Here is a 22,056-nt window from a genome sequence, read left to right as displayed (position 1 = left end):
GGAAAAATACAATTATACCAGGGATGGGGTCTATTCCATTTGAATTCCAGGCAATTCATGAAGTACACTGAAATTCCAATGCTTTTCCGTTAGGAAAATGTGGAAATGGAATTTGCTTACTTTCTGAATCGAACCAAACCCTGAATTATTCAAGTTCCATTCAGTAGTCCGCTCAATATTTTGTCTGCGTTTACTTTAAAGTTTGGTATCTTAATGGCGTTGCTAAATTGAAATGTCTACAATATTTACTGTAATTTTTTTATCGCCTCAAATTATGGGAAAGGGAACTTTTTTAAATTTAATTCAAAAGTGGTTCCATTGGAATGAATGGCCACCTTTTAGATGACTTATTCTGGAATTAGTGAAACATTTATGTCACGTTCACAGTTTAATAATACATTTACCTGGTAGCCTGGAGGCTCCTTGATATAATACTGTCATTTATCTTCCACAAATGCTAACCTGAGGGGGAACCCACAAGTGATCTTAGATCAGTGTTGTCTTAGGGAAATGTAATCCTATTTGCCGTAGCACTGGCTCACTGCCATACACTGAAGACGCACTTGTCAGACGAGGTAGGCAGACTAGATGAAGAGGGTAGAGTCTATTCTCTTGTGATGACTGGCTGTTAATGCTAGTAGTTCTACCTGTTACACCTGCTTTCTCCTTTCCTCCCTCCCCCTCTGCCTCTCCCATGTGTCAGCTGAGCCACAGAGGGATCGGCAGTAGCAGGGATCGTCTAACCACAAACGAACTGCCCCTATCTACAGATAAAGGAAGAGGAGTGTTAGCCCTAACATTTTCTCTCATTAATTTTTGCTGTTTTTCCACCCTGGCTCCTTGGGAGAGAAGAGAGTATCTTGTCTGCTGTTCTCTCTTTTTCTCTTGTTCTGTCCTCCCTGTCCTGGGATCTAATGCAGTAACAGCCCTAGGATATTGACTGAAACAGGTGGAGGATCCTGCCAGGGCTCAACACAGGCACAGTATGGGTGACGAAAGCTACAACTTTGTCTTCAAAGGTGAGTGTTTTGATAGTCAAAGAATCTGATTCTATAAGGAAAAAAATCCCCCATTCTCTGGTTTGTGCACAAAGCCCTTGGGCTTAGCTTAGGGGTGCAAAGGTTAGAGTGTGAGAGCAGTTTGATCTTTGGTGTTGTTTAATATTTTTAGGGAAGAGAGGTGACAAGGAAAGCAGGAAGTAGCTTCCTGGGCATGGCAGAGAACCAATGTGACCTTTGACCTAAAAGAGGGTTATATTGACTACTGTGGCTTATTTGTAATAGATTTTTGTCACCTTACCACCAATATGCACTTGTGGAGAATAAGGTTTAACAGTGTCAAGAGTAATTACTGTATTTTCATAGAAGTTTCCACTTGGGGCTAGACATGCACCTCTTTGACACCAAGTCTGGTGATGTTAGGTAGGGTAGTGGGTACACGTGATGTGTCAGAATGATGCTTGAGCAGGGTGAAGTGGGGTTGAGAGAAGTAACAGTTCCTTATTCTGTTTTATGTAGCAGAGAGTCATGCTACCTCCATATGGTACAGGAGGTTGGAACCTTAACTGGTAAAGGCTAAAGCGGCATAGGTGGAATGGTATCAAATATATCCAACACGTAGTTTCTATGTGTCTGATGCCATTCCATTTGCTCCATTCCAGCCATTGTTATGAGCCACCCTCCCCTCAGCAGCCTCCTGTGCTACAGTTATACCTGAAACATCTAACATTGCACCTAAGTCATGATTCTTTTCACCATTGAGAAATGCAGTATTGATATATTACACTTGATAATATGTCTGTCATCCTTCAGTGGTTCTGATTGGTGAGTCTGGTGTTGGGAAGAGCAACCTGCTGTCACGCTTCACCAAGAATGAGTTTAACCATGACAGCCGCACGACCATCGGAGTGGAGTTCAGCACTCGCACTGTTCAGCTGGATACCTTCACCATCAAGGCTCAGATCTGGGACACGGCAGGGCTGGAGAGATACAGAGCCATCACCTCAGCGTGGGTACACACACACACACACACACACAACACACAACACACACACACACACACACACACACACACACACACACACACACACACACACACACACACACACACACACACACACACACACACACACACACACACACACACACACACTCACTCACTCACTCACTCACTCACTCACTCACTCACCACTCACTCACTCACTCACTCACTCACCACTCACTCACTCACTCACTCACCACTCACTCACTCACCACTCACTCACTCACTCACCACTCACCACCACCACCACCACTCACTCACCACTCACTCACTCACCACTCACCACTCACTCACTCACCACCACCACTCCTTGTACACAATACACACACAGGAATACAGAGATCTACAGAGCCAATCACCTCAGTATGAATAGATACACAGAGATATTTGCAGACACATGTATGCAAACACACCCACCCACCTAGTGAACATATTTCTCTGACTCGACTCGTCTGATCCTCTCTCTCTCTCTCTGTGTGTGTGTGTGTGTGTGTGTGTGTGTGTGTGTGTGTGTGTGTGTGTGTGTGTGTGTGTGTGTGTGTGTGTGTGTGTGTGTGTGTGTGTGTGTGTGTGTGTGTGTTTCCAGGTACTACAGAGGGGCGGTGGGTGCTATGCTGGTGTATGACATCACCAAGCACCTAACCTATGAGAGTGTGGAACGTTGGCTGAAGGAGCTGTACGATCACGCTGACCCTCACATCCTGGTCATGCTGGTTGGCAACAAGAGTGACCTGGAGACCCTGAGGACCGTGCCCACCGTGGAGGCCAAGGAATTTGCAGGTGATAATTTACTTCGTTAGCAGTTACAGTAGTTTCAGTTCATCTTTGTTAACCCAGAACAGAAATCTTGGGTAATTTGGTTACTTAGTTACCAGTTAGACAAGTGCGGAATATGCAGTCAATGACAGTTCTAAAGTGACAGAATATTGCAACATTTTTCATATTGTTTTTTCATAGTATAGCATATACATTTCTGACAGTAATGTGAAAAAATTACCAGCTTTGCACCAATGACAAGTAATTCTATGGTTGGTTCTTCATGGCACGATTGAGTATGATGTATGTGAGAATATACTCAATAAGGTAATCGGTCTCATGCAGAATCGAAGGGCCTCTTGTTTATGGAGACGTCAGCTCTGGATTCTACCAACGTTGAAGCTGCTTTCCAGGAAGTTCTCACAGGTTCTTATTATGTTGCTCTTGTGCTTCATACTTTTGTATACAAAACGTTGGACAACAGCATGTCATGTGAATCTCTATTATTCTTCTGTGTGCACCTTTTATGTGATGTGTGTGTTCATGACGTGAACATTTCTGTTACCCCCAGCCATCCACAAGAAGGTGGCCAGTCGAGAGGTGACCCGCGGGTCAATCAGTGCCGTGACCCTGTCCAGTGCTACTGGAACGGCTAGCGAAGTCCAGGAGGAACGTAGGACCTGCTGCAAGAACCTCTGACAGGTTCTGACTAGCTCTGACCGGTTCTTTCCGGTATTAAACAGAATCTTCCTCTGCCCTCATTCAGGATTAAGGGAGTCTATGTTGATGACTACAGGAGGCATAGCTGTGGGAAGTAGGGGTGCTCAGGGTGCTGCAGCACACACCTGAAAATGAAAGTGCACTGGGCCTTTACTAGTATTGTATTAGAAGACCCATATAAATTCTGCCCGTCCCCCCCACCCATCTGCAAAAATATCGCAGCACCCCAACCACCGGACATCTTCCCACATCTATGACAGGCGGGCTGTCTGAACCAAAGACCAGGCAGTCCACAAGACACAGGCCACATTTACACTTTGTCAATAAATACACTATTGGTGTCACCTATATTCTCCCTGTTTGGCGAAAGGTTGCAGACCACTTGAAAATATTTGTGTGGAAAGTTTATTTTTGTTTTTATGCTTGTTACCAAATAAGTCTTTTTAGGGTTTATTTGAAAGGAGGAACTGCATTATTTTTGGATATTCATCATGTGCATGTATTGTTTGTAACCAAGATGAAAAAACTGTAGGAGGTTTTGTGTTAACTACATGGGAACACTTGTGAAGGTTTTAACTTAATGAATAGTATGTGTGGCTCGGAGACCAAGTAGAAAAGTGACTTGCTTCATGATTTTGAAATATTGACGTTCGATATTGCAACAACTATGCACCGTATCTAATCTTTTGTAGACATGTCTTTTATGACAAACTTGTATCATTAATCTTTGTGATGGAAAAAATGCTTAGAGATTTCTGGTTTCATTCACTATTCATTTGCTATTCTCCTGTAGAGGGCAGTGCTGTTTTCAATACATCTCATGTCTCCAAATCAGATCTGCTATTGATATCTTACTTTACCTCAAATAAAATAAAATTTTATTTGTCACATACACATGGTTAGCAGATGTTAATGCGAGTGTAGCGAAATACTTGTGCTTCTAGTTCCGACAATGCAGTAATAACCAACAAGTAATCGAACTAACAATTCCAAAACTACTGTCTTATACACAGTGTAAGGGGATAAAGAATATGTACATAAAGATATATGAATGAGTGATGGTACAGAGCAGCATAGGCAAGATACAGTAGATGGTATCGAGTACAGTATATACATATGAGATGAGTATGTAAACAAAGTGGCATAGTTAAAGTGGCTAGTGATACATGTATTACATAAGGATGCAGTAGATGATATGGAGTACAGTATATACGTATGCATATGAGATGAATAATGTAGGGTAAGTAACATTATATAAGGTAGCATTGTTTAAAGTGGCTAGTGATATATTTTACATAATTTCCCATCAATTCCCATTATTAAAGTGGCTGAAGTTGAGTCAGTGTCAGTGTGTTGGCAGCAGCCACTCAATGTTAGTGGTGGCTATTTAACAGTCTGATGGCCTTGAGATGTTTTGTTTAGTTTTGTTGGCGTTGAGTGTGAGGTTATTTTCCTGACACCACACTCCGAGGGCCCTCACCTCCTCCCTGTAGGCCATCTCGTCGTTGTTGGGAATCAAGCCTACCACTGTTGTGTCGTCAGCAAACTTGATGATTGAGTTGGAGGCGTGCGTGGCCACGCAGTCGTGGGTGAACAGGGAGTACAGGAGAGGGCTCAGAACGCACCTTTGTGGGGCCCCAGTGTTGAGGATCAGCGGGGTGGAGATGTTGTTGCCTACCCTCACCACCTGGGGGCGGCCTGTCAGGAAGTCCAGTACCCAGTTGCACAGGGCAGGGTTGAGACCCAGGGTCTCGAGGTTGATGACGAGCTTGGAGGGTACTATGGTGTTGACATACATAAGCAGTAGTTTATGAAGAGCACACACACAGGAGTTTCAATCTTATAATAAAACGGCCCGAAATGGATGGCGTCATCTATAATTGAGTCAGTCTGGGTGTGGTGCTTATGTGAGTGTTTATGTGGGTCATGGCCTGTATCATCCTCTCAACAACAAAACACTCCCACACGCCTATACCTGTCTTTTCCCATTCACACATAGACACACACAGTTAGAGTGGACAGCAGTGCAGCCTATGCACTTCTAGAGAGATGATTGACAGGTTAGTGCTGTCACATGACAGATGAGAACCCCTGAGGTGGCTACCTGTCTGCTCCTGGGGCACGTCTACAGATGACATTACTACGACACCATTCGAGCCTAAACAAACCTAGTTTTTGATCAAGCATTTTGAGTGTGGGCATGTGAACATGTCTGTATAAAAGTGTCTGTGGCCATAGAGAATGATAGAGTCCTCTCGTGGCCAAAAGGCCATAATAGCATGGGCTGCATCATTGAGGGCTTCCATCATTTTAATGTAGTCAACTGGATGAGACTTCCAACTTCATTGGCTGATTCCTCCTGGTGACCCTGTTGAAGTCATGTCCAACCAGGTCATGAGGAAGGATCGTGAAGAAGAAAATGGACTAATTGAAAATGGAGATGACCTCAATGGCGCTGCCCATGCTGCACAGTCGCTGTAATGGCACCGATACAAAGAGGAGTCCACTATCAATCTATGGTGTGTAGCTCATCTGTGGACCATGGTTTAAATTCATTTTTTTTGTAGCTCAGCCAAGGGAGTATAAATCTCCACTATTGGTGGTTAGTGACATTCATGACAGATACTGCTCTGTCTCTGTTTCACAGATGTCTACAGAGAACCTTTACCGTGTGTGTGTGTGTGTGTGTGTGTGTGTGTGTGTGTGTGTGTGTGTGTGTGTGTGTGTGTGTGTGTGTGTCAACTGGAAATGATCACATAGGTTTCCTTACAATTATTTTATAAACGCAAAATACTGCGATTTCTGCACAGGGCAGTAAATGTTTAATAATTTCCTGTGAATTGTGAGATTGTTATAGACGGGGGGAAAACATATGGTTTGATAATCGGGGCAGGCGGAGCTGGATCTACAGGTTGAGGAGATTGATCTTGAAGTCCGTAAATCTCAGTTTGCTTCAAATAAGGTGAGGGAGATCATGAAAAAAAATATCAAGACCTATTGCACTGTGGAGTGGGATAGGAAAGCTTACAGGCAGCATGAGATGTGTTACTCTACTGTACTCTGTGCATTTGACCGAAATCCCCAAATGCTTCCCAGATTTTCTTGTCTGACTGCGGTTTGACCCTTAGCTATGGAAGGTAAGTTGGAGAGTGGTCTTAGTGAGCGTGGGTATATGGCCATTGTGCCTAGCCTGTAAAACCATGTGTAAACCTTGGGATTCATTTATGGCGAATGGTTGAGTACCACGAAGCCTTTAAAACACCAACACTGGTCCTATGTCTCCCCGTTTCAGTTTTCATGTGAGTAGGTTGCTATCCGTCCACTCCGCTCTATGCTCGATTGGCATCTGATTAACGTGAGGATTTACGATTGTCGCACCCCACCTGTGTTTTATCGCAACCCCTACGACCTCTGCATTCACCCTGATCCTTGAACGCAGAGAGCATGGACCTCTCCCCAACCCCAGCGGAGAACCTATCTAACAGAATCCACCGGTACCCTGTAAAGTGATGGATGATTAAAATGATGGATGTTTCAAATGATGGATGTCAATCTCTCGCTCAATCTCTTTCTCTCAATCACTCTCGCTCTCTCTCTCTGCACTATACTGCACTATGTTGCACCTAGATCTAGGTACAAGATGTAATCTGGTGGAGACCCTTCTGGTAACTACAGTATCCACGGACAGAATGCAGCCATCAGATATCTCTCCAGCCTATCTAGCAGTGTTTACTGTAAGGTTAACCATGAAGTGATTAGCATATTAGCTGTGTTTATGGTTCATCTGGTGTTACAGATCAGCCTAGGGACAGATCAGCCTGGCTCCTGAGGTTGGACAGGGAGTTTTGTAAATTTGTCCACCTGTCTGAAATGTTCAAAGAGGCACTCTGTGACCAATCAGGTTTCAAACTGGGTCATTGGCACTGGCATAAGACTGTTACCCTGCTGAACTCTAACTCAATCCCCATTTCACAGGCAAGGTTACTGCCTGTGAAATGGAAGCTTCGTTCTATTCTGTCCACCTCCCATCCATACCCTCCTACATATGTATGGAGAGCTGACTGGTGGCTCTAATCAGACAAGTATTGATCAGACTGGCTGGGATGAGGGCGAAGCATTAGGTTTACAGTCACGGAGGTCTAAATGTTCTCCAGGGCTGTGGAGTGTGTGTGACTTTTCCTAAAATGTTGGTTCTTGTTCTGCGTAATTTTGGCTGGTGTTGTCTGAGTGTCCATTTGTGGATACATTTTATACATTTTTCGTAAAGGAAAAGCAAGTGGAAATTACACATTTCAGAAGCATTTTTAAACCTCAAATACAAGTTCTAAAAGTTCTCCTAAAACAGGGTTTTCATATTAAGAAACAATATCTGTAGAGATTACTATAGATCTTCCACAAAATACTGCATGGCTACATTCTACTGACCTCTACATGTGTAAGGAACATCAAAGGCTATCACTGTGTTGGACTATGTCATTTACAGTATACATTATGTAGCCTACTATGTGTGTGTGAGCTCCCCAGTGTTGTGTGCTCAGTCCCCTCCTGTACTCCCTGTTCACCCACAACTGCATGGCCAGGCACGATTCCAACACCATCATTAAGTTTGCAGACGACACAACAGTGGTAGGCCTGATCACCGACAATGACGAGACAGCCTATAGGGAGGAGGTCAGAGACCTGGCCAGGTGGTGCCAGAATAACAACCTATCCCTCAACGTAACCAAGGCTAAGGAGATGATTGTGGAATACAGGAAAAGGAGGATCGAGCACGCCCACATTCTCATCGACGGGGCTGTAGTGGAGCAAGTTGAGAATTTCAAGTTCCTTGGTGTCCACATCAACAACAAACTAGAATGGTCCAAACACACCAAGACAGTCCTGAAGAGGGCACGACAAAGATTATTCCCCCTCAAGGAACGAAAAAGATTTGGCATGGGTCCTGAGATCCTCAAAAGGTTCTACAGCTGCAACATCGAGAGCATCCTGACTGGTTGCATCACTTCCTGGTACGGCAATTGCTCGGCCTCTGACAGCAAGGCACTACAGAGGGTATTGCGTACGGCCCAGTACATCACTGGGGCTGAGCTGCCTGCCATTCAGGACCTCTACACCAGGCGGTGTGAGAGGAAGGCCCTAAAAATTGTCAAAGACCCCAGTCATAGACTGTTCTCTCTACTACCGCATGGCAAGTGGTACCAGAGTGCCAAGTCTAGGACAAAAAAGCTTCTGAACAGTTTTTACCCCCAAGCCATAAGACTCCTGAACAGGTAATCAAATGGCTACCAGGACTATTTGCATTGTGTGCCCCCCCCCCCAAACCCCTCTTTTACGCTGATGCTACTCTCTGTTTATCATATATGTATAGTCACTTTAACTATACATTCATATACATACTACCTCAATTAGCCCGACCAATCAGTGCTACCGCACATTGGCTACCTGGACTATCTGCATTGTGTCCCGCCACCCACCACCTGACTACCCCTCTTTTACACTACTGCTACTCTCTGTTCATCATATATGCATAGTCACTTATACCATATCTACATGTACACACTACCTCAATCAGCCTGACTAACCAGTGTCTGTATGTAGCCTTGCTACTTTTATAGCCTCTACTGTTTTTAGCCTGTCTTTTTACTGTTGTTTTATTTCTTTACTTACCTATTGTTCACCTAATACCTTTTTTGCACTATTGGTTAGAGCCTGTAAATAAGCATTTCACTGTAAGGTTTACAACTGTTGTATTCGGCGCACGTGACAAATAAACTTTTATTTCATTTGATTTGATTTGTGGGTGTGTGTGTGTGTCAAATCAAATAATATTGTCATAAACATATATTTAGCAGATCTTATTGCGGGTGTAGCGAAATGCTTGTGTATCGTGTTTACCCACATGTAATGTATCTGTGATGTGGAATCTCATTCCAAGCTCCCCCGCTGAAGATTTATCATTGGAATGTCTCCAATGTCTGTATTTGTTCAAATACATATCCCACATTTCATTGACTAACGTCATCACATAAACACATGATCCAATGGCCTGCAGATCCCCATGGTGATGTTTTTGTGGTCACCAATCAGGTGGCCTGAATGATTGTTGACGTAGCATTTCAATCCTCTCGACCAGGAGATGTAGAGTGGATCTGGATTACTATAGGAAGTACATACAGTATATGGATGGAACCTAGAAGTGACCTCTTTGTGCAGAACAGAAATCCCCAAGAATGAAAAGAAAGAAATGAAGAACTATCAAAACGAGCAATGTCAGAGTCTGGACTATATATACTGAACGAAAATATAAACTTAACATGTAAATTGTTGGTCCCATGTCTCATGAGCTGAAGTAAAATATCCCAGAAATGTTCCATACTCATAAAAAGTTTATTTCTCTCAAATTTTGTGCACAATTTTCTTTTCCTCCCTGTAGGTGAGCATTTCTCCTTTTGCCAAGATAATCCATCCACCTGACAAGTGTGGTATATCAAGATTAAACAGAGTGATCATTACACAGGTGCACCCTGTGCTGGGGACAATAAAAGGCCAATAAAATGTGCGGTTCTGTCAGACAAGACAATACCATGCAATTGGTATGCTGACTGCAGGAATGTCTTCCAGAGCTGTTGCCAGAGAATGTAATGTTAATGTCTCTACCATAAGCCGCCTCTAATGTTGTTTTAGAGAATTTATCAGTATGACCAATAGGCCACACAACCGCAGGACACGTGTAACCACGCCAGCCCAGGACCTCCATATCTGCTTCTTCACCTGCGGGATCATCTGAAATCAGCCACCCGGACAGCTGATGAAACTGAGGAGTATTTCTGTCTGTAATAAAAGCTCTTTTGTGGTGAAAAACTTATTCTGATTAGCTGGGCCTGGCTCCCCAGTGGGTGGGCCTAGTCCCTCCCTGGCGCACCCACAGACCCTTGTATTATTTGGAGTGTGGCAGATCCAATACACCATTCCATTTAAATGCCAATCTCTTCCTGATGAATCTGTCCCAGGTGCCACGGAATGTGAGAAAACACATGTTATTGTCCTCCTCCCAAAAAGAGGGGAGGCTGGAACAGAGAGTGGACAGGAAACTTGGTTCACACACCAAAACTCATTTATATTCTGACTGTGTGTGTGTGTGTGTGTGTGTGTGTGTGTGTGTGTGTGTGTGTGTGTGTGCGTGCGTGCGTGCGTGCGTGCGTGTGTGTGTGTGTGTGTGTGTGTGTGTGTGTGTGTGTGTGTGTGTGTGTGTGTGTGTGTGTGTGTGTGTGTGTGTGTGTGTGTACTTGAGTACAGAGACAGTTGTGTACTTGAGTACATGCGTTAATACATGCACATGTGATGATGATGGTGATGATTCCAGCACACCACACACTTGCCCTTCCCTAGTGGGATGTTATGGTCCCACAACATGTCTGCCTGACATATGATGGGGTTTCCTTCTGACACAGTGAAGCCAGGGATGCATCTAACAAATACCTGCCTCTGGAGGAATGGAGTGAGGATGTGAAAGAATTTATACACATATTTAAACACAGGCTCATCCAAAGACAACAGCCTGGGCAGCCTCCATAGACTCACAGTGGATGGAATGAATCACAGTGAGGAGGCAGGGATTTCCCCCTTTTTAAGGCTGGATGTGGTCACAATGTCCTATATGCCCCACTAGATCACACCACTTCTCTGCTCTTTCTCCTTCTCCTTCTCTCTCTTTCTGTGTGTGTACGTGTTTTTACATTAACAAGAGCACCTGGCTCAGTCACGACTTGACCAATAACGTCAAATAGCCTACTACAGATAACACAGGCACACCCTGCATATGGCGCCTACACCCCAATAAAGTTGTGGGAAAGGACAATAAACAACCTTGCAACAGGTGCTTCCAACAGGTGCTTTCAAAATATTTATAACACAATGCATGAGCAGTGGAGTAAATTTTCACTCTCAGAGAGAGAGAACGCTAGAAAGGAGGTAGGTGTAGGGGGAGGGATACAGAATCCCCGTTTACACCTGGTGCTAGCATCCGTCCCTTGTCCTGATCTTGTCCACATTCTGATTGTGCCCACATTTTTAGACAGGTGTAGACGATTAAAAGATGCATCTTCCTGACCACCTTCGGAGGTAGTCAGAGACTCATTGTATCTAGATATCAATCAAGTGTAAACAGATCTGGATGGTCAAACCATTTAAATCATCATTATACATGTGTATTAATACACACTTGTACATGTGTAAAATAGGACCAATATAGTGAAGCATGCAGCTGTAGATTATGTGGGTTGACACCGCTTGGTCTATGAATCTCAAACGCCTGCTCGGCGAATCTCAAAACATAGATGGTATGTGCTCGCGCAACCCTTACTCAAGCCGTAACACAGTAGACGTTTTCTTGTGTCCTTCTGTTTTGTATGATATGTTATGTTTCTGCGATATGTCTGAATTTGTAACTTTCCCTCCAATGTATGATAAATTACAAATTTCAAATTACAAATGTAATTACTATTATATGTTACAAATTTTCATACTTGTTAATGCCATGCTTGTAAAAAAAATGTGTGAAAAATCTATACAACCAAGCTAAACCAAACTTTAGCTGTCACCTGAATAAATTGTCTACACTAGCTATCTAGCTAGCTCTTTGTCACCATTCCACATCCTGTCTCAGCTCACATCTCACAGCGTCTGTGTCCTGAGAAGGTATCTGCTGAAGCCAGACCCAATTGCAAATATAATCCACCAAATTCTTCTTCTTCTTCTTCTTCTTCTTCTTCTTCTTCTTCTTCTTCTTCTTATTATTATTATTATTATTATTATTATTATTATTATACCAGCCTCTAAAATCATTGACAGGTAGCTTGATGAAAAGCATCAATAATAGTTTTAAATAAATACATACATATTATTTTGAATAAATATCTAAAATAATTTGGATAGCCTACATGGAGGTATCAGGAAATATGGTCAAAATGCAGACACAGTGGACAGATAAGAGAAACATTTTAGCAGGATGTGTAAACGGACAAACCTTGATTAGATAGTGATTGGAACATCATGATCAGATGACAAAACCCACATGTTGGAGCAAGGTGTAAACAAGGCTAGAGAGACAGAGAGGGAGTTGAGAGGAAGGAGAGTAGCCTACTACAGCAGTGAGAGGTAGACTATTGTGGAGGAGACAAGACTCATTCCGGACCCATCGCACAGCTACGTTGCGCTAGAGTCGATTTGGCTGCGGGTGAAAGACTTGAGCGGCAGGAGCTGAATTTGCATGAAGACGGACTATTGCCTGTTGATAAATTGACGAAAACCAGGATGTATTTTGGTAAGTAGGTACTTCTACAGTAGGAACTTAGCAGAATGCATTTAGGTAGCCTAAATAGATATATATGTATATATATTTGTTTTTACGGAAACGGGTTATACAAATTAAAATGTATGTCCCAAGTCTTATCGATATTGTTTTCATGGCTCAGTAGCTTAAATGCGCAGATAGTTGCTTCATTTAAAATGTGTCATTTAAAAAGATGCGCTCTTTGCGGGCAGAAACAGAAATAGCCTGTTGCCCATCCGGTATGTTGCCCATCCTGTATGTTGCCCATCCGGCAAAGTTGTTAAGTCTGCCTTTTTGTTTTGTTTTCTTTATATATTCCAAGCACTTGGTGTAGCCTAATGTTGCATGAAATGTTTTACAAAATGTATTATTGTGTAATGCAGTATAGTATAGCCTAATCAAGTCCCAGTGGGCAAAACGTTAGTTGACAAATCCAACCGAATGTAAATCAAAACTAGACATTGAACTGACATCTGTGTCCAGGGCGCTTTGTTTATGTTTAAGTTGACTTGGCCTACACATTGTCCCAGAGATCGGGCACAACTCTTACCACTTTCTGTCAGAATGTCTCCATGGCCTCAAGGCAATCTGCTGGCATTTCACTATGTTTTCATTCATGGTCTTTACTGTAATAATGATGCTCCAGTTTCCTCACCTCAGAACTCTATGTGGTGATAAAGCATGACAATACTCCCTACTTCATGCCTGATCTGCTACATAATACTCCTCCACAGTCTATCTGCTTCCCAAATGGTACCTTATTATGTACATAGTGCACTACTTTTGACCAGAGCCCTATGAGAGTGACCAATGGGATTAATTACAAATAATAGAATGCATTTGCCTCACTGCATGTCTCTCAGCCACAGGGAATGTTATTACTATCTATACAGTTTCCATTACAGGGCTATGCTCTATACAGAGAGAGAGTGACAGAGAGAGAGAGAGAGAGAGCATGGGACTAAGAGAGGGACTGAGAGAGAGACAGACAGTGAGAGAGAGAGAGAGACTGAGACAGAGAGAGACAGAGCGACTGAGAGAGAGACAGACAGAGAGACACAGCGCGAGAGAGACTGAGACAGAGAGAGACAGAGAGAGAGACAAAGAGAGAGACTGAGAGAGAGACACAGAGAGAGAGAGCGAGACAGAGAGAAACAGAGACACAAAGAGAGAGAGAGCGAGACAGAGAGAAACAGAGACACTGCGAGAGAGAGAGAAACAGAGAGAGAGAGAGAATATTTATGTTTATTTATTTTCCCTTTTGTACTTTAACTATTTGCACACACTATTTGTCTTTATTATTTTTGGAGGTTTTGTGAGTCTAATGTTTACTGTTAATTTGGATTGTTTATTTCACTTTTGTTTATTATCTACTTCACTTGCTTTGCAATGTTAACATATGTTTCCCATTCCAATAAAGTCCTTAAATTGAAATGTAATTTAATTTAATTGAGAGAGAGCTGTGAACTATCTGAGAGAAAAGGCAAGAAGGGCCTTCTATGCCATCAAAAGGAATACAAAATTCGACATACTAATTGTGACCAACCACCTTGATTCGGCCTTATGTAGCAAAATATGAAATTGTGTTTTTTACATTGGATTAAAGCCGAGACAGAGTTACAAAATGGTACATCATACACTGCATTTGAGGAACAATGAAAAAGTAATTCTGCTTTGAAATTCGATAAACTTGTAACCTCACTTTTGAGAAAATGGCCTTTGAATGTTTTGGTACCTACTGTAGAGCTCTTCTTTGTCTACACCCATTCAGCATCATCCACACCCTCTTAAGCTTTACCCCAACCCATCTCTTTAAGGGTTGATCCGAGCATTCTGTCCCTACAACAGCAGTCAAGCACCCAAGCTAACTGGCTAACATTGGCTAGCTTACATTTACATTTACATTTAAGTCATTTAGCAGACGCTCTTATCCAGAGCGACTTACAAATTGGTGCATACACCTTATGACATCCAGTGGAACAGCCACTTTACAATAGTGCATCTAAATCTTTTAGGGGGGGGGGGGTGAGAAGGATTACTTATCCTATCCTAGGTATTCCTTAAAGAGGTGGGGTTTCAGGTGTCTCCGGAAGGTGGTGATTGACTCCGCTGTCCTGGCGTCGTGGGGGAGTTTGTTCCACCATTGGGGGGCCAGAGCAGCGAACAGTTTTGACTGGGCTGAGCGGGAACTGTACTTCCTCAGTGGTAGGGAGGCGAGCAGGCCAGAGGTGGATGAACGCAGTGCCCTTGTTTGGGTGTAGGGCCTGATCAGAGCCTGGAGGTACTGAGGTGCCGTTCCACTCACAGCTCCGTAGGCAAGCACCATGGTCTTGTAGCTTGCTAGCTACTTCCAGACACAAATGAGAGAACAGCTCACTGACCATTTTACTAGCCCTAGCAGAGCTGGTTAGGCTGTTTTTATGTTATCCAGAGTGTACACTTTTTTGCCAACGTTTACTGACACTGGCCATATTCAACGGGTGTTGAGCGTTCGGAAATTTGTCAGTTATTCTGCGCTCTGGCACATTCAGATGAGAATGCTCTGAAATCGGAGTAGATAGCCAGAGGGAATTTACCAGCTACTTCTATCAACAGTTGTCGCAGTGACATTCTATTGAAATTATTACTTACGTAGTGGAGTCTTTTGTTATGATATGTAGCTAGTTAGCTAGGTAAGCAATGAACCATAATCCCAACTCATTACGTTACTACCCTGCATGAATCTGCAAGTAGCTAAACCACCAGGTTCAATGTTAGCTAGCTAACATTAGGCTTTAACTAGCCAAGCAAATGGCTCTGAGATACGAATAATAAGATGATACGCGTAACGTTTGTTAGCTAGCTAGTTAAAGTGTACTGTTAGCTAGCTAACTTACACTTTAACACTTTAACTTGAAATGAAAACAATGTTCTGTCAAAATTAGAAATATCTGAAAATGTAGCTAGCTAGACTATCTTACCTGTATACATCATGGATGGACGCTTCTTCGTGTCATGGATGCCATGGTTGTGCTTAGTTTGAAGATGTAATCCGGAGATAGCTGTTTTCTCCATCTCTTAAGCTATCATACTCAAATTTAAACTGTGTTAGACAGGATTACACATACTGACCAGCTCAAATAGACAGAAGCATGCTATATTGCAGACCAATCTGAACTCATCTCTCGGCATGTCCAGCCCACTTATTATCTCAGCCAATCATGGCTAGTGGGAAGGTTGCTCGCTTTTTCTGTGGTTAAACCAACTGGCTCATAATTTAACAATTGTATTCGTATTTAGGGATGGCATACAAGTTTGTTATTAAGGCACATGAAGGTTCACATGTTCCAGAAGGCATTTCGGCCAAAAAAAAACACACATTTTGATAAAACAAAAAACTTTATGTTCAAATGACTCTCATGTGAAGTAGTGACCACGACATACGCCTAGTTTCCTGAAACGAGTCACAAGTAGGATCTGGCTAAAAATAAAATATAGAACCTATTGCTCTTTATGGTTGTGAGGTCTGGGGTCCACTCACCTACCAAGATTTCATAAAATGGGACAAACATTATTTGGCCCTAAACAGAGAGTACACAGTGGCAGAATATCTGACCACTGTGACTGAACCAAAATTAAGGAAAGCTTTGATTATATACAGACTCAGTGAGCATAGCCTTGCTATTGAGAAAGGCAGCCGTAGGCAGACCGTGCTCTCTCTCAAGAGAAGACAGGCTATGTGCACATTGCCCTCCAAAATGAGGTGGAAACTGAGCTGCACTTCCTAACCTCCTGCCAAATGTATGACCATATTAGAGAAACATATTTCCCTCAGATTACACAGACTCACAAAGAATTTGAAAACAAATCCAATCTTGATAAACTCCCATATCTATTGGGTGAAATACCACAGTCTGCCACCACAGCAGCAAGATTTGTGACCTGTTATCACAAGAAAAGAGAGAGAGAGAGAGAGAGAAAGGAGGAGAGAGAGACAGAGAGAGGGGGGGGGGGCAGGAACAGAGAAAACACATGCACAAACACAGACTCACACATACACACATACACTTGTAGGGTAATCAGGTCTAATGGTTGTGCAGCAGGGTGTGCGTGGGCCTCTGATTGATATGATTATATATTCTGGTTCTGAATCAAACTGTAATCAGGCTCTGTAGAAATGCAAAAACAAAAACATCACTCGATAATCAGGAACTCAGCCACACAAACAAAGCTAATCACAGAGGAGGACACATTAATGAGTTTATGTCCTTGTGTGTGAATGTCAGTAAAGCTGTGATTGACCCCCTCTCCCTCACCCTCTTTTTGTAACGAGAAAAATCTGTTTAGAATTGACTTGATCACTGCGTCTCCTAGGTAACGTCTGTCAGAACACCACCATGCACTCATTGGCCCGTGGGCCCTCTGCGAGTGGTGCCCAAACCTCCATGGCGCTGAAGCCCCTCCTCCCGTTCAGCCTGTTCCCTGGCTTCAGTGAAGTGAGTAGTGGCAATCACCACCATCACCATAGTTACAATGCTGTCAATCACTTTGTTGTCATCACAGAAGATTGATGCCCATACCACCCAGAGCCATATATTTATATGTAAATATATGGCTCTGTTTCCACCTACACACTTGTGTAGATCTGAAGAGATTAGATAAGCAACCGATGTTATTACTGGTATCTCTGCTTTACCCTTCTGATAGGCCAGGTGGAAACACCCCCTAAGGCTTGATTTGGGATTGGGTGCCTGTCACAATAATCCATATTGACACTGAGGTGACCTAGAGTGACCCAGCTAAGGGCCACAACCATTGACAAAGAAAGGTGGGACTCTGCAGGATGATATTCGTCTAATGGTTTAATCATCATGTCACACTGCAGAGACTGAAATCTGGTAAAACACAGCAGTTGAGAAACAAATTTATTACAGTACATGTCAGTTAACCATATCCCATAGAGATTAGGTTCAAATCAACATGGATAAGTAATACACTAGGGGCCTCCTGAGTGGCACCGCGGTCTAAGGCACTGCATTGCAGTGCTTGAGGCATCACTACAGACATGGGTTTGATCCCAGGCTGTGTCACAGCCGGCCGTGACCTGGAGACCCATGAGGCGGCGCACAATTGTTCCGGCGTCGTTAGGGGAGGGTTTGGCCGGCTGGGTTGTCCTTGTCCCATGGTGCTCTAGCGACTCCTTGTGGCGGGCTGGGTGCCTGCAAGCTGATTGTGCGGCTTGGCAAGGTTTCGGAGGACGCATGGCTCTCGACCTTCGCCTTTCCCGAGTCCGTACAGGAGTTGCAGCAATGGGACAAGACTGTAACTACCAATTGGATATCACAAAATTGAGGAGAAATAATGCAGTCTGTCCTCCATGGGCCCACCATGCGTGCACTTTTCTGTCCGCTTAAAAACTCTGAAATGCAGAGAAACAACATATCACTCTTAATATATATGTATAAATTCAGACCTGACATACCGTACATTGTTATTTTTGTTTTGTTGTTGCCTTTTAGTTAGTAGTACACAATTATTTGACATTTCTCCACACATCCTGAGGTGAGCTTTACTCCAGTGGTTCCGTGGACCACCAGGGTACTGCAGGTGGTCTGCGATTATTATTATTATTTATTTATTTTTTGCAGATTTTTGTTTATTACAGTTTTTTCTATTCCAAAAATAATAACAGTTGGGAGTCTTAATGGTATTATAAGCAATGTTACATTACTTTTCACAATGTAAATTGTTAACAATAATAATAATTATAATAGGCCTTTCATTTGTTACATTCATTGCTAAATATGGACTACATTTGGCCTCCCGAGTGGCGCAGCGGTCTAATGCACTGCATCGCAGTGTTGTGCCTTCAATACAGCCGTGACCAGGAGTCCCATGGGGTGGGAGTTCTATTAGAACTCTCAGTCCAGGACTTTCAATTATAACTCTTTGTCCAGGGCTTTCAATTAGAACTCTCTGTCTAAGGTCTTTTTATTAGAACTCTCTGTCCAGGACTTTCAATTAGAACTCTCTGTCCAGGTCTTTCAATTAGAACTCTCTGTCTAAGGTCTTTTTATTAGAACTCTCTGTCCAGGACTTTCAATTATAACTCTCTGTCCAGGGCTTTCAATTAGAACTCTCTGTCTAAGGTCTTTTTATTAGAACTCTCTGTCCAGGACTTTCAATTAGAACTCTCTGTCCAGGTCTTTTTATTAGAACTCTCTGTCTAGGTCTTTCTATTAGAACTCCCTGTCCATGACTTTCAATTAGAACTCTCTGTCCAGGTCTTTTTATTAGAACTCTCTGTCTAGGTCTTTCTATTAGAACTCCCTGTCCATGACTTTCAATTAGAACTCTCTGTCCAGGGCTTTCAATTAGAACTCTCTGTCCAGGGCTTTCAATTATAACTCTCTGTCTAGGTCTTTTTTATTAGAACTCTCTGTCCATGACTTTCAATTAGAACTCTCTGTCCAGGTCTTTTTATTAGAACTCTCTGTCTAGGTCTTTCTATTAGAACTCTCTGTCCATGACTTTCAATTAGAACTCTCTGTCCAGGGCTTTCAATTAGAACTCTCTGTCCAGGGCTTTCAATTATAACTCTCTGTCTAGGTCTTTTTTATTAGAACTCTCTGTCCATGACTTTCAATTAGAACTCTCTGTCCAGGTCTTTTTATTAGAACTCTCTGTCTAGGTCTTTCTATTAGAACTCTCTGTCCATGACTTTCAATTAGAACTCTCTGTCCAGGGCTTTCAATTAGAACTCTCTGTCCAGGGCTTTCAATTATAACTCTCTGTCCAGGTCTTTTTATTAGAACTCTCTGTCCAGGGCTTTCAATTAGAACTCTCTGTCCAGGGCTTTCAATTATAACTCTCTGTCCAGGTCTTTTTATTAGAACTCTCTGTCTAGGTCTTTCTATTAGAACTCTCTGTCTAGGTCTTTCTATTAGAACTCTCTGTCCAGGGCTTTCAATTAGAACTCTCTGTCTAGGTCTTTTTATTAGAACTCTCTGTCTAGGTCTTTCTATTAGAACTCTCTGTCCAGGACTTTCAATTAGAACTCTCTGTCTCGGTCTTGTTATTATAACTCTCTGTCCAGGACTTTCTATTAGAACTCTCTGTCCAGGACTTTCAATTAGAACTCTCTGTCCAGGACTTTCTATTAGAACTCCCTGTCCAGGACTTTCAATTAGAACTCTCTGTCCAGGACTTTCAATTAGAACTCTCTGTCCAGGACTTTCAATTAGAACTCTCTGTCCAGGTCTTTTTATTATAACTCTCTGTCTAGGTCTTTCAATTAGAACTCTCTGTCCAGGACTTTCAATTAGAACTCTCTGTCCAGGTCTTTTTATTATAACTCTCTGTCTAGGTCTTTCAATTAGAACTCTCTGTCCAGGACTTTCAATTAGAACTCTCTGTCCAGGACTTTCTATTAGAACTCCCTGTCCAGGACTTTCAATTAGAACTCTCTGTCCAGGACTTTCAATTAGAACTCTCTGTCCAGGACTTTCAATTAGAACTCTCTGTCCAGGTCTTTTTATTAGAACTCTCTGTCTAGGTCTTTCTATTAGAACTCCCTGTCCATGACTTTCAATTAGAACTCTCTGTCCAGGTCTTTTTATTAGAACTCTCTGTCTAGGTCTTTCTATTAGAACTCCCTGTCCATGACTTTCAATTAGAACTCTCTGTCCAGGGCTTTCTATTAGAACTCTCTGTCCAGGACTTTCAATTAGAACTCTATGTCTCTGTCTTGTTATTAGAACTCTCTTTCTAGGTCTTTCTATTAAAACTCTCTGTCCAGGACTTTCAATTAGAACTCTCTGTCCTGGACTTTCTATTATAACTCTCTGCCCAGGCCTTTGGGCAGGTGGGTGAGTTGCCCCTGTGTTGAAAACGCACTGGCTACTCCTGGTCCCTGAGACATGCTGACTAGTCCTGGCCCCTGAGACACACTGGCTAGTCCTGGCCCCTGAGACACACTGGCTAGTCCTGGCCCCTGAGACACACTGACTACTCCTGGCCCCTGAGACACACTGGCTACTCCTGGCCCCTGAGACATGCTGACTAGTCCTGGCCCCTGAGACACACTGACTACTCCTGGCCCCTGAGACACATTGGCTACTCCTGGCCCCTGAGACATGCTGACTAGTCCTTGCCCCTGAGACACACTGACTACTCCTGGCCCCTGAAACACACTGGCTACTCCTGGCCCCTGAGACAAGCTAACTAGTCCTGGCCACTGAGACATGCGGACTAGTCCTGGCCCCTGAGACACATCGGCTACTCCTGGCCCCTGAGACACGCTGACTACTCCTTGCCCCTGAGACACACTGGCTACTCCTGGCCCCTGAGACATGCTGACTAGTCCTTGCCCCTGAGACACACTGGCTACTCCTTGCCCCTGAGACACACTGACTAGTCCTGGCCCCTGAGACACGCTGGCTACTCCTGGCCCCTGAGAAACACTGACTAGTCCTGGCCCGTGAGACATGCTAACTAGTCCTGGCCCCTGAGACACGCTGACTAGTTCTGGCCCCTGAGGCAAGCTGACTAGTCCTGGCCCCTGAGACATGCTGACTAGTACTAGCCCCTGAGACATACGGACTAGTTCTGGCCCCTGAGACATGCTGACTAGTCCTGGCCCCTGAGACACGCTGACTACTCCTTGCCCCCGAGACATGCTGACTAGTCCTGGCCCCTGAGACAAGCTGACTAGTCCTGGCCCCTGAGGGCTCTCCTTCCTGCGCTTGGTAATGAATGTGTAAAATAATTCTATGCCTATGACAAGGTTTCGGAGATAAACAGCAAAACACTTACTCAGAGGAGAATGTTGCCACTTTCACATCATTTTCAGTGTTTTAGGTTAACACCTACACTTCAAAGTGTGTGTGCTTTGTGTGTTCGTGTGTTACGACAGCTCTCCCTCTAATAACTCTCTCTCTGTAAGGCCACTCTGCCCCTGATGGGAAACTAAACACACGTTGGTCAGGGTCTCACTCCATTTCACTTCTCTTTACCAAACCCTTCCACGTTTCTCTCCTCTGTGAATCTCAAATCACCGCCTCCCCATAGGAGAATCCTTTGAAAAAGCCTTTTTGGTTCCGGGTAGAACCCTTTTGGGTTCCATGTAGAACCCCTATTATACAGAGGGTTCTACATGGAACCCAAGAGAGTTCTACCTGGAACAAAAAATGGTTCTCCTATAGGGACAGTCAAAGAAACCATTATGGAAA

The 22,056-nt window shown here is 43.3% G+C and overlaps 2 protein-coding genes across 3 annotated transcripts in view; both read left to right on the top strand.

The window, feature by feature from the left end:
* The first annotated feature begins 708 nt into the window (after nucleotides 1–708).
* On the top strand, nucleotides 709–4,408 carry LOC118372213 (ras-related protein Rab-25-like). Its single transcript, XM_052472565.1, has 5 exons — nucleotides 709–1,019; nucleotides 1,812–2,007; nucleotides 2,627–2,820; nucleotides 3,142–3,222; nucleotides 3,368–4,408. The coding sequence occupies exons 1-5, from the start codon at nucleotides 986–988 to the stop codon at nucleotides 3,493–3,495; spliced, it is 633 nt and encodes a 210-aa protein (XP_052328525.1). The 5' UTR covers nucleotides 709–985; the 3' UTR covers nucleotides 3,496–4,408.
* Nucleotides 4,409–12,648: 8,240 nt separating this feature from the next.
* Nucleotides 12,649–22,056, top strand: part of LOC118372214 (zinc finger protein 385D-like) — a 43,576-nt gene continuing 34,168 nt past the window's right edge. The window contains exons 1-2 of one of the 2 annotated variants that reach the window (XM_035758007.2): nucleotides 12,649–12,838; nucleotides 17,201–17,322. In XM_035758007.2, coding sequence (XP_035613900.2) covers nucleotides 12,829–12,838; nucleotides 17,201–17,322 — 132 coding nt within the window. In that variant the 5' untranslated portion in view covers nucleotides 12,649–12,828. The remainder of the gene's footprint in view (nucleotides 12,839–17,200; nucleotides 17,323–22,056) is intronic. The other variant, XM_035758008.2, reaches the window with a different exon arrangement.

The sequence above is a fragment of the Oncorhynchus keta genome, chromosome 20 (assembly GCF_023373465.1).
Source record: "Oncorhynchus keta strain PuntledgeMale-10-30-2019 chromosome 20, Oket_V2, whole genome shotgun sequence".
NCBI classification, from domain to species: Eukaryota; Metazoa; Chordata; class Actinopteri; order Salmoniformes; family Salmonidae; genus Oncorhynchus; species Oncorhynchus keta.
This window is presented reverse-complemented; position numbering and strand designations above follow the sequence as displayed.